This window comes from Dinoponera quadriceps, unplaced genomic scaffold (assembly GCF_001313825.1).
Source record: "Dinoponera quadriceps isolate SergipeBrazil2010 unplaced genomic scaffold, ASM131382v1 scaffold316, whole genome shotgun sequence".
NCBI lineage: Eukaryota > Metazoa > Arthropoda > Insecta > Hymenoptera > Formicidae > Dinoponera > Dinoponera quadriceps.
In genome coordinates, this window is record NW_014554530.1 from 1,013,122 (window position 1) to 1,025,604 (window position 12,483).

At 40.2% G+C, this 12,483-nt stretch overlaps 2 protein-coding genes across 3 annotated transcripts in view; one reads left to right on the forward strand and one right to left on the reverse strand.

Moving 5' to 3' along the window:
• Positions 1-5,816, forward strand: part of LOC106751862 (rho guanine nucleotide exchange factor 17) — a 74,098-nt gene extending 68,282 nt beyond the window's left edge. Inside the window, exon 25 of the mRNA XM_014633075.1 lies at positions 5,798-5,816. The gene's annotated coding sequence lies outside the window, so the exon portion shown is untranslated. The remainder of the gene's footprint in view (positions 1-5,797) is intronic.
• LOC106751864 (prostaglandin E2 receptor EP3 subtype) lies at positions 456-12,206 on the reverse strand. 2 transcript variants are annotated; one of them, XM_014633082.1, is made up of 6 exons: positions 11,367-12,206; positions 10,534-10,773; positions 6,373-6,547; positions 5,827-6,071; positions 3,831-4,059; positions 456-3,566 (listed from the first exon to the last, which is right to left on the reverse strand). In XM_014633082.1, the coding sequence occupies exons 1-6, from the start codon at positions 11,550-11,552 to the stop codon at positions 3,451-3,453; spliced, it is 1,191 nt and encodes a 396-aa protein (XP_014488568.1). In that variant the 5' UTR covers positions 11,553-12,206; the 3' UTR covers positions 456-3,450. The 2 variants fall into 2 exon arrangements, with proteins under 2 accessions (XP_014488568.1, XP_014488567.1); XM_014633081.1 differs by having other exon boundaries at positions 6,373-6,550.
• Between the last annotated feature and the right edge of the window lie 277 nt (positions 12,207-12,483).

The window sequence follows — 12,483 nt, forward strand, 5'->3', positions numbered from 1 at the left end:
GTTATAACAATTAAGTCGGGAATTCGGAGAAAGCACCGGTTTATCCCATGAAAATGATATTTTTTCAAAGAAAGAGAACGATATATATATATATATATATCCATATATATACATATATATTGTCATCGAATTATATAAATCTTTGTCAAACTAAACAAGAGAAAAATATATGTATGCGCGTGAGTGTGTGCGTGCGTGCGTGCAGTATGTGTGTGTGTGTGTGTGTGTGTGCGTGTGTGTGTGTGTGCGCGCGCGGACATGCGAGTGATATGTATCGAGCATAATTTCGATCTCCAAACAAAGAAGATTCTCAGATACAAATATACACGGTGTAACAAGAATTGCGCGATGTGAGAAAACTGTTGTGGTGATTGCGGTTTCAGTTGTAATTTGAATCGATTGTCGATCGAAAGTAAGTTATATTGGATACGAGATGTGAGAGATTTTCTTGGATATATATAATACATATATATTGATAATATTAAATATACATATATAACAAAAAATTCTTAATTAAGAGCAGTTACACACGTCTGTTTTACTCAAGTCATAATTTTAATGTAACATTTCTACGAGAACGTACTAATACACACGCATATTGTATCTCCTTATATGTCACGAATAAATTATAAAATGACAGAAAGTGCAAACGCGCAATCACAATGACGTCTTCCCTAAGAAGTGACCGATGTTACATCTTGTATACGTGGACGATTTTGTAGAAATTTTCATTGAGGACTCGCGTACGAGTATTCGTGTATACATTTTTTTTTCGAGCGACTTCGCTCTCCTCTCGACGATGAGAGTATACAAGTTATATCTTTCACACCGTTGATGTCTTGCGGCGAGCTATCTGCCGATGCGATCGCATTATATATTTGTACTGTATGATTTCGCTCGATTTGGGTTTACCTCGCTGCGCTTCAATCAATGCAACTGACAAAATACGCGACAATACTTCGGTAGAACCCGGACAAGGAGTGTATGTTTGCATTCTATCCCTTTTGTACGTGCAAGTATTTGCGGGTGTGTGTTTGTCTCGCAAGAATGACCGACGGACGAAGCATGATCTAGAGATAATTTTTAAGGATTAACGTTTGTTATTTGAGAATTGTTAAACGTGCGAACACACTACTCTGCGCGCTACACGCACATTCATTAACGTATATATGTATGATATTATGTACAAATAACGATGTTCGTTTAAAATAAAGTCGTTTACAATTATATACCGACATCTCTCGCTGTGTCGCAATCGTGTCGCGAAATACATATACGACAGAGTGAGACGTACGTGATATTTCAGAATTATCGATAAAACATAACCGGCTAATAGAAATCCTGAAAAAAAGGGCGAAAGAAAAGGCCGTAAAAACTTAGATCGACGCACTAATCGTTCACGAAATATTCCATTTTTTATTTCGCAAGTTATGCTGTTTGAACGATTGGGGAGTAATCAACGTCGCAGAAAATTTAGACCATCTATATATACATCAATCTCGTTCGGACAATTTTCAGACAGTTCAAATAGTTTCGTCAAATTTCCTAAATTCTGCCGTTAATTGAGAATGCCTTCGCATTCGTAATTGAGTATTAAAATAACGAGAATGATTTTACGCACGTACAAACGTGTAAAAAACAACAGTTCTGTCGCGAGTGAAAGAAGGCGAGGCCGCGTGCAGGCAATTTCTCGGCTCATAACTATCGCTTGGATACGGTCGTATTCTTTATTATCGGTAAAAAAAAAAACAATACAGACGCATGGGGGATTGCCTGCCGAGAAGATTGGCTTTCGTTTCGTGTCTCTGTATTGATTCATTCGCGAGTTACGGCCTTTTGAGTTTCAGCGCGCTCGACAAACGCTGCACGCCGTATACCGCGACCGGATCAATGAACCTCTTGTTTGGGCGGCCGGGCACGAGTGGGGGGACAAGGCCGCTGCCGCAGTTGAATGGGCTACGCCACGTGTAAGATAAGGTTTCCCGGAAACGCGGAATGCGGCCGCTCCCCCACCACGCATTCACTCAGCGTAGCAGGTAGTCGGCTGCGCTTTGGCCGAATCGATCGAGAGGGCAGCAGCGTACAATCGCCGAGAACTTCGCTTCTAGAAGTGGTAGCGATGTGAAATTAAAACCGCTAAGTAAAGCCGAAGCGATCGCGCTTCTGACGGGGGTACAGTTATTATTCTTTGAAGTGAGGATTAATTAGTGAAAAGTTAAATTATCGTAGCAGGAAATACTGATTGTCGTCGAGCGAGAAATAAGTTAAAGCGCGAAGCAATCTATCAGGTGCGCGAAATATCGAGCCGTTAATGCTGCGAAGCGTTTTCTTCATTTTATTTCATTCCGTTTTCATTTATTAACGAGTTAATATCTTTTGAAAAAGAGTGAACGGAAGTAATTCTCAGAAAGTATCGCAAGAATAAAATAATTTTAAAATATATTTGAAGTGCAAATTAAGGCAACGTGGAGATTTTAATAGATGTAAAATGCGATTAAGATGAAAGAAATACTTTTTTTCTTTTTATTTTGATACATATGGAGATTAATTTAATTTTTGTTTTACGGATTGTGTAGAAAGAAGATATCAAAGATTTGCAGTATGTATTAAAATGTACATACTAAACTCCACGTGACTTGATATTGTAAAATCAATCTTCGAAATATCGATTATGTGTCAGTTTGTATAATCGTACAAAAAATTTAACTTACACGATAGAAAATTAAATATCTTGAAAACGATTAGTTTGCGAATAGCTATTGAAACCTATTGGTTTCTTCCGTGTAAATTCTATATAGATTGATAGATAAATTTTATAATACTAAAACATGTATGAAATAGCTTTGCAATATGCTGCGTCTAAAAAGATAGAACATTACTCCAAATATATACTTGATATTATTTTCTATTTTATATTATATTTTTTAGTCGAAATATTATATTAAGTCGAAAAACTTCAAGAATATTTTTGTATATTTTACACTTCAAGCCTCACTTCCATCTCTCAAAAATATACGTTGTTCAAGACATAACGTGATTTATATCCATGTCTTGTCTCTCGTAATTCATATTTGGAATACATTTTTGCGCTACTTCACCAAGTTCTAATTGCGTAAACGCTTTGATTGCTCGTGTGATTAACTACACGTCCCGTCAATCCGTCATTCTTGCACTGTTTACTGACTAGAAGCTTATACACGTATGTCCGAGAATATACATTCATTTCTCTTATTTACTTTCTCTTTTTTTTTCAAATTAATCCCTTTAAGTAATATTTCAACACCGCGCGCGAAAATTCAACGTCGCTATCACTTGCCTGGCGCAAATGAACGGAGTCTCTGACGAAGTTGATCGAAAATCGAGCGAGGGTCTTCCAACGACGCGATCAAAACGTACACGTGCGTCGCGATCTTTCATTCGCTTTGAGAAGACCACCCGCAGAAGCCAGTCTCAGACGGACGCTGTGATCAGATGCGATTCATGTTCCTCGCTGACAGGTGTCGATGGGGCCTCGGTGATCGGCGTGGGCGGATCACCACCACTACTACACTGTTGATCCGTCGTTCCTAGGATGCAAAATAATCGTGTGATCAAACGGACTGCAGGGTGACCACGATTGTGCGAACGCGTTTGTCCGAGTAGATAATGCAATCATTCTGCATGATACTGCAAACTTTAACTACATGATTATTAATATATATAATTATTTTTCGCCGATATATTTGACCACGGTTGCTACGATTTATGACTCTTGTGTAGAGAAAAAAGAAAATACGAAAGGTCCTTTTTTCCGATATTTAAACGTCGATTGTTCTGCATCTGCGTCTCACCTGTAAACGAGCCGGAGCGGCTTCGGTCCGGCCAGCAAATCCTGCAGAGCGGCTTCAACAATCTAAATCTCGGACGTGGCATTCGTAGCAGCACGTAGATATACGGGTCCAGTGTAAAGTGAATGCACAAAAGAATATCAGCTGTAATGTGGAAGATACGAATGCATTTCCGTGCGGTGACAGCCGTTTGAGGCAGTCTTATTGCAAATTGAGCCAGTGGAATAGAAATCTGCAAGAATAAATCAAGAAATAAGTAAGATGACAATTCTTAAACGTTGATCGACACATAAATCATTTCTTGCGAAAAGAATATGTGTCATGAAGAAGAAAATATTTCGAAAGTCGACGGAAGCATTACAATCGAATTTCCGCTTAGCATAAATCACTAAAAATAAACCGAAATTTGCATGTTCTCGCGTGCTTTATTTCCATACAACACTCTTGACAAAAAAAGTTAATTAAATTCCTTGTCGCGCTTATAAAAGATTCATTTGTTGACTCATATCCTTTTCGCGACGATCGAATCGGTTTTCACGAGCGAAATCTTCCAACATCATAGTTTTCGTCCGGCAAAACGGTCAACAGGATGAGATCAATTCAGTAACGCCTAGAATATTAGCTCGCGAATGTCTCGATGGCTATCGTACGTGAGACTATTTCCAAATACTCGTTTATCCTTCTCAACCTCCTCCGCTTGTAGCGGTAACACATGATATTTCTGTGTTTCGCAGCTAGACATAAGAATAAATAATTATAATCGTTATTTTCAGCGTGAAAATGTTTGCCTTGAATAAGTCGATTTGCTATTAAATATTCGATTATTTATTACGACAGTATTCATGTGTTCTTATTATATTTTACTAAAAGAGAGATTTAACTATTTAAATATAAAAATTTCAAAAATATAAAAACTAACTATTTAAATATAACCATTTTAGCAAGACAATTTAATTATTGACTTTATCGGTTGTTCTTATTTTCTCTATCTTAAAATATGCCGAGATGTATTTTAAAAAGATAGCTGAGTATTATATTACATTACTGTGTCGTAAAAACCTACCAAAAGTAGAAAAGCATAAATTGAACCGTTGAGAATCAATTTTGCATACGGCTATCATTTCTTCCGTTCAAAGCAAGAGAGAATATCAGAAAATAAATATCGAGGATATAATATCGCGAATGTCGAAGACGTAGGCAGCAGCGCGAACGCTAAAACATCACTTCGCAGGCGAATCACGTGGGTCGTATTGTCGGCTGCTAAACCAGAACTAAGCGAGCGAGTATCTAAAACTGCCGGAAGCGAAGCGGCTCCCTAACGAAAAATCAGCAAGGTCCTATCTTTTAACGTTGACGACGGATAATGAGGAGATATCTAACTGGAAAAGTGAGGGAGCTCGATGTCCCGACGGAGGGTCTCTCTCAATTAAACCTTAAGTAGGTAGAAATCACCCTCCGGTAAAACATGTCCCACGTGCATTCCACGTGCTATAAATAGACCTTTATTTGCCGTCTACCGCGGTCTTCTGCGTCTTCTCCGTCACGAGAGGGTGAAAAACCATCAACATGCTCTTCTTCTTGTACGTTGCGTAAACGGGGAAGATCGATCGGGTCGCATTTTTTCGCGTGGGTCATTCTACGCACTTATCTCACCTCACCCCTCTGGACGCTCGCTCATCGGGCTGTTCGACGAAAGGTAATTGTCCGTCAGATGGGGGAGTTCATACATTTTTCGGGTGACATACGTGCGTGCGTGACATTTCCTTTTTTTTGTATTCATAATAGATACTAGGAAGATATGGAAGTCTCGCGAACAAAATCTTATTTCTCGTAACATCGTCCCTTCGTTCCCAGATGTTTTCTTCCGAATGAGAAATGATATTGACACAATGATTAATATAAACATGACGTTATGTTTCCTCGGTTCATTAATTATTTAACAGTAGTTATCGTTATTGTTTTCGTTATAGGCCAAAGCTAATTAAACCGATAGACTTACCATTTGCGGCATCCAGCAAATTACGAACGATATGGACAATACAGCCATAAGCCTTGCGAATGCTCTCTCTTCAACCGTAGCGACGACTTCCGGCCGACCCGGTGGCCCGGCTACCTTCAGCAATGGTTTCGCCTTCGATGAAGCTCTGCAGATTCGTCTGAGGGCACCTGTGCGACGACTTAATCTATTCAGAGCTCTGGAGACCGCCAGATTGCACCAGACGATGGACAAACATAGAAGTGTACCTGTAATGAAAAAATTCAATAATCAGTAACAATAAAATGATTATCCTGATATTCTTCAATTTTTTCTACTGCCGGCCTACATATTTTAAACGATTTACGTGTTGCAATTAAGGCAGTCCCTTTCGAAATAATATGAATTTCTAATCAAAATCCATTGGATTAAAAGATAGTTTCTATCTTTTATTATTTTTTTTAATATACACCATATGTATTTGTATATATCATTCTATGTGGTAGAATAGTCTGTCAGAGCGATTTGACGTTTTTCAGATATCGGTAGCCGTGTGGCTGATCCACTCACCGAAAACGAACCACACGTAAGCGTAAGCGACGTCGCTCAACTCGGTAGCCTCCCTGTAACGAACGCAACGTTCGCCTTTGTAGTACAGTCCGAAACCCAGAACTGGAAGGCTGGTCATCGCCAACGCGGCCAACCAAAGTACCAACATACACCGCACAATTATCGGATACGTCACCTGCTGGAAGATACATGCGTGTCACCCATTGATTTTCACCCGTTACGCGCGACGAAGGAGATCTCCTGTCTCCCTCCACACAAGTCTGACGTTTCGGTAGCTTCGTATTTTGTCGGAAATGGTAAACGCGATATACGCGATTTATGCTACACGCTCGCGTTTTGCACGAGAAACCGGCAGTCTCACGTTGCAGTTTTCTTTTTCCTCCGGTAATTATTATTGGTATTTTCTTCAAGAATAACGTTTCGAGACTCCTGAGAGGCTTCGGCGATCCGCCACTGAATTTATTACCTCCCGATACTCGCGTAAATCATCCCTCTTTTCGCATTACGCGCGATTCTTGACTTGGATTTATGCATTCCTCCGGCTTTCGATCCACGGGGACGCGTCGGCCGGTACATCGGCGAAAGGAAGAAACCGGCCGGTCTCGGTGATGATTTGATAAATAAGAAGGTAAACGACCTGGTCTTCTTCATTTCATACGTTCGCGAAAAAATGACGACGGTGTCCGCTACCTCGTTAAATAGGCCAACTTTGACGCGCGAAACGTAACATACGTTCGCGCTGACGTCTTGCTTTGACGAGCTACGTCGTTACGGACGTTTCGGGAGCATCGCCGAACGTTCATCCCCCCCGGAATCTTCGCGGGATTTTCAAGGGCGACGGTGAAATTCGCACTTGAGATCAGGCCAAGAATTGGGCCAACGCCAATAAATCAATCGATTTTTCATCGGCGTAAACTGCAATGATTTGCAAAAGTTGAAAGTGATGAACCGCGATTAAAAAGCATCACTTTGCTATGAACCTGCTGGCTACATAAAATTAATTATACACACGACCGGAAGAAAAATATTTTATCTGTAATAATGTAAAAGCGTTGTAAGATGTATATTCTATGTAGTTTCGATTATATATATTGTCCACAAAGTCAACACGTAAAATATTTTGAAGATTAGTTGCGTGACAGATCTCATTTTAGTGTTGTTCCCGGATATAGTCTTATTTTCGTGAACGTGCAGTTATCTACAGACTCGGGCGACACAATGTCGTGAATTTCCCCCGACCGCCCGGGAAAAGAGGTTTAATGTGTATCGGATATCAATTACAGGAAACGTACGTGTCACAATTCATATCACCGTGCGGCGGGAAGTATCGTAATGGATTTTTCGGCGTTATCGAGTGTTTACTTGTACGAGTAATATCGATTAATGTCGAGAGGAGACTTTCGGTTACGATTTGATTTCGTTCTACTCTTGGAACACTACACGTAACGTTTACTCTATAAATTTAGAATCGCTGATCGCGAATCTAGCAATAAGAGCTGAGTTGGGATTTATGTGTTTACATCTATTGAACGAAAAATAATAATAATATGTCATACTGAAAATTTAAATCCTAAAGTTATACTAAAAAGAGTACTGACTCTTCGCCAGCTTTATAATAAATTTAGAATAAATTATAAGCTTCATAATAAATTTAGAATAAATTTAAAGTAAATTACAAGCTTTAGTATAAACTCTTTAAATTTTTTAATTCTATTGAATCGTTTTATATCGATTATGTGCAATTTTTTATAGCTGCCATTCATCAATTAAACTAAGATTAAATGTTCGTTACAATTATACTTTGATGGCGTATAATAGAAGCTTTATTACAAATTTAAATTGTTTTAATTTTCTTTAATTTTATCGGATTGTTTTATATTGATTGCTACCCCGTAGCTATCATTCATGAATAAAACTAATTTCGACAGTTCTGATGTTCTGACGATTATACCTCGATGACGTGAAATAACATGCGCAAATTAATATTGATCTTTAATTTTATTTTAGTGTATGATCCTATCGAGTGTTAAGAAGGATTAGGTAGGTCTTCCCGGGAAAAGACAATATTTGATGAATTGCGACGCAATAGCATTAATCATCTCCAATTAATTGCACTCGTGCGTGCTGCGTGTGAAAGTGACCGCAGCGTAAATTGACGCTTCATTATAGAACAACGTCATCTTTCTTTGCCGCAATCGATACTTCCTCGAAGGAAGTAACGCGTGATTTGTGACTCCTTCGAAGAAGAAAGGCTCCGATTTATTAATTCATCGAAACTTCGAGTTTCAATATTTCGATAACGATGCGTTAATGTAACTCGCAAAAACAAAAAATTTTCAACTCGTCGATCAATCATCGAGGCTCTCCGTTCTCTTTCACCTTCATTATAAAATGTGGCCCGCCGCTCTATAAACGTCGAAGCTCTGGAGTGCCTTTATAGCGTACGCGAATAAATTTTCTCGCACGCGCCAGCTCGACCGCATGAAGCGAAACCATGCCGTGAATTATAAGGTACGGTTTACTTTGGCAATGTGCTTAGTCCGTTGTCTCTCAGCAGGGACAATCCAGTTTCCTCGATAAATGATAGCATAATTTCTTTCAATTCTCTTCTTTATTTAGTACGCGAGAAAAATGAAGTTAAATCTCATTTATCTCTTAGTCACTTCCTTCATTTTTAACCTTAGGAATGCCAGTTGCGTCTCTCTATCGTTTGGATAGAAAAGTCCTGTTTACACACGTCTAAGCTGTTCCCGAATCTTCCAGGCAACAAGACTAAGAATGAGGAAGACGACACGACCCGAATATCCCGACGTTCGCTAAACTTCTTGTCCGTTTCGCATGCACGCGCGTTGAAATGTGGGAATTCACGATCTTAGACCGTCGGGTCTTCCGCGACTCGGATTATATATAAATCGATTGTGATGAGTATGGCACGAAAAATCTCGCCGATGTTAATAACACCGTTTATTTTTAATCCCAGTTATATTTAAGCGAAAACATCGTAGCGGCTCGGATCTCATAAATTTCGAAGAATACGTTCTTCGTCGTGGAAATAATTTCTTTTAACATTGGACGACACCCCCGAAATGTTTTTCATCGCAGTGATAAAAAATAATTGATTAACTCGAGAACAGTCACCCGGTAAACAACGACACATCCACTCTTTTCCCGCTCGATTTGCCTGATACCGGCGCCATCGAATTGATGGATCAACGTTCAGTACGCAAATGCGTGTGCGCGCGAAATGCCAAGTGCGATATCTCTATGTCTTTCTCGTGCTTCGAATATTCACCGTTCGCATCGTCAGATCCGCACAGTATCGATGAGTAAGAATTCCTAAGAATCTCAATGCGAAGGTTAGTTCAGATTTAATAAGATATTACGTAATATCGCGATCTACTATACGGAGAGAAAACGATTGGTTAAGTTAGTGTGACAATGAACGAACCGAACGCGTTTTGGTTGAAGGTTGACGGAATATCTGGTTTCAAAAAACCAAATTTGGTTAATTTTAATTTGGTTTCTTTTCAGCTAATTCGATTAATCCCTTTTCCGCGTGTAGTTGACACTTTCGTCACTTCACGGGTGACCTTCTCTTTCGTGAAGTACTCATGTGATGAATCGCTGAGGCCGAGGCCGAAAATTAAAGAGTCTTAAAAAGGTTAACATATATGTAACATTGGTATTTTGAAGGAAACAAATTTAGAAACTTATAACCTTATATTTTACGCTCAGTACACCATTGGGATTCAGTCTATTTAGAAAATATGTATTATAATAACATTAAATAATTTTATTTTCTAAATATTATTAGGAGTGGGCATAGAAACATCTATTAATATTCCAGAAATATTATTTAATATTAAATAATACCTCGCGCTTATAAGGATTAATATTTTATAACATATTTGTTCTTAGAGGTTTGTAATCAATTTAATTAACGCCTCAATGATGTGCCAAGGATAAACGCGAGCGTTCGTAGCTATGCAATATGAATGTCAACAGGTTCTTAGCTAATTACTATTCCAGTTAATGCAGAAACAACAGAACCGTGTCATCTATTCTGTAAGACGTAAAGTTCCCTGTGCAAACTTTCGCATGATTAATTACCACTTAGAGAAGCTCCGGAGTTTTGAGAGGTTATCTTAAAGCTAGGCTTACCTTCTGATAAACGAAAGGCCTAGTCAGAGCCAGCCATCTCTCCGCCGCCATAACAATAGCCACGCAGCCGCTGAAGAGGCCGAAAAGTCGCCAGACCACTCGCAAGGAGCAAAATATTCGGGTGGACGCCACGTTGCCGACATAAATCGTGACATACATCTGTACCAGCATTCCCAGTAAAGCGACGAGATCATTGGTCGCCAAACAACGCAACATCAGCAGGTGCTTGCGGTTCCTCCTCTGAAAGGAAGCGATATTAACGGGGATATGACGTGCTATATCGTTCCGTCGCTTTTTATTGCCGAGAGGGGAAACGAAATCACCCCTAAGTAAGATCAAGGGAGCGCGTCTAAAGTGTGCGTCTAAAGAATACGTATTTCTGCTGTCGTGTTAAATTATTATTAGATCCACGCGTGAGTGGGAACACTTTTATGATTATATTCATGCGAGATCCCTGCTATATTTGTATTCGTTGAGATAAATTTGGCACTCGTTGAGCTTTTCGGCGAATTACCTACGAGATGATTAATGATGGAAAAGTTTACTTCTCGCCGACGGAATCAAGTTCGCAGGATCGAGCGACAGGGTTTCTAATAAAACTCTGAGCGAACTCCAAATCGTTAGAGCACTAACGCGTATGAAGCTCCGGAGGCAAATGTTATAATTTCAGATATAATCTAACCTACTTTAAATAGAACTTACAAACATGAAATTGTAATTTATATGTAACAGCGGTTTTTTCTTGGATAACGAAGACATCTGCTTCAGCGATACGAAGGCGAATGTGACTGATTAATGCGAGCTAATACATGATTTCGTCTCGATGGGCTCACCTTATCTCGATGAAAGAGAATGACAAGAGCGGACACGTTGCCGATGACGCCGGTTATGTAGACGAGGGTCAGCACGAGCTGAGGAACGAAAGACACGTGTCTCTTCGGCGCAACGCTGCTCATTACGTGAGGCATCACCGTCGTCATGTTAAACATCACAGTGCTGTTGAGCCAGTTCTCCGTCATTGTGAGTGCAGCTTTCACGACACTTTCCGGGATGACTAGTTTCTCAAAATGTATTAATTCTTCCTGCCGTTTACTCGCTCAACTTCAGTCGAAGCTTATCCCGCTAACGCGCAATGCAACGGCGCCCTGACCTCATTGCTTCCCGACAACTCGCACCAATTGTTGTGATACGACGTGGACGTCACTTCCCCTTAAGGGGCATCGATCTTCTACGATCTTGCTATTATCGTTTCTCTTTCATCGCTTTCGTCTCTTTCAATTTTGTCTTCTATTTGCGACAGATCCTAATCGGCATTTAACGGAGCCAAGGTTGAAGTCGAAGAGGAAGATTGTGTTTTGTCTTGTCTCGAGATAATATTTTCTACTTTAACGGAAATCGTGGATTCAGAAAGTCCCCGCAATATTGACCTACGAAGCTCGTCCAGTCATTCGTCTGTCTGGGATTCTTCGGGGCGGCTCGATTTGAATGATTTATCGATCAAGTCATCGAACCGGTCCTCGGTACAACGGACAACGCCGATCACTCGTCGTGCTCTTCTCGTCGCAGGGAGCCTGGACAGCCAGCGACCGACGACGCGAACCTGCGAGTCTCCTGATCGAGGATACGGGGTGAACCGGGCCTCGGAGGGAACCGATTCCTTCGACGAGCGCCGTCACCGCCTGACTGATTGGAACCACGCGGTCGGATCCAGTTTTGTTTATTCCCGTAGGACGGCCCGATCGTCCGACGCCGATTGCGCCTGCGCGAATTCTTCAGGAGCAATTATTACGAGAAATCATCGATCATTTTGTTGTTAAAATTCATCGATGATAACGGCGACGGAAGCGTTAAATATTGACGTTGATACAATGAAATTTTATTTTTACACGTCCACTTCCGCGAAATTGTTTGCGCATTCATTATCTCATGCACGGGGGAAGCAAATTTTTC

Bases quoted from the DNA above. Each gene is read 5' to 3' on its own strand.
- LOC106751864 (XM_014633081.1), bottom strand. From the start codon at position 11,552: ATGACGGAGAACTGGCTCAACAGCACTGTGATGTTTAACATGACGACG. The intron at 6,072-6,372 runs GTGAGTGGATCA...TTTTCATTACAG, and splicing joins TTACGTGTGGTTCGTTTTCG to GTACACTTCTATGTTTGTCC. The intron at 3,567-3,830 runs GTGAGACGCAGA...TTTGCATCCTAG, and splicing joins CCGCTCCGGCTCGTTTACAG to GAACGACGGATCAACAGTGT.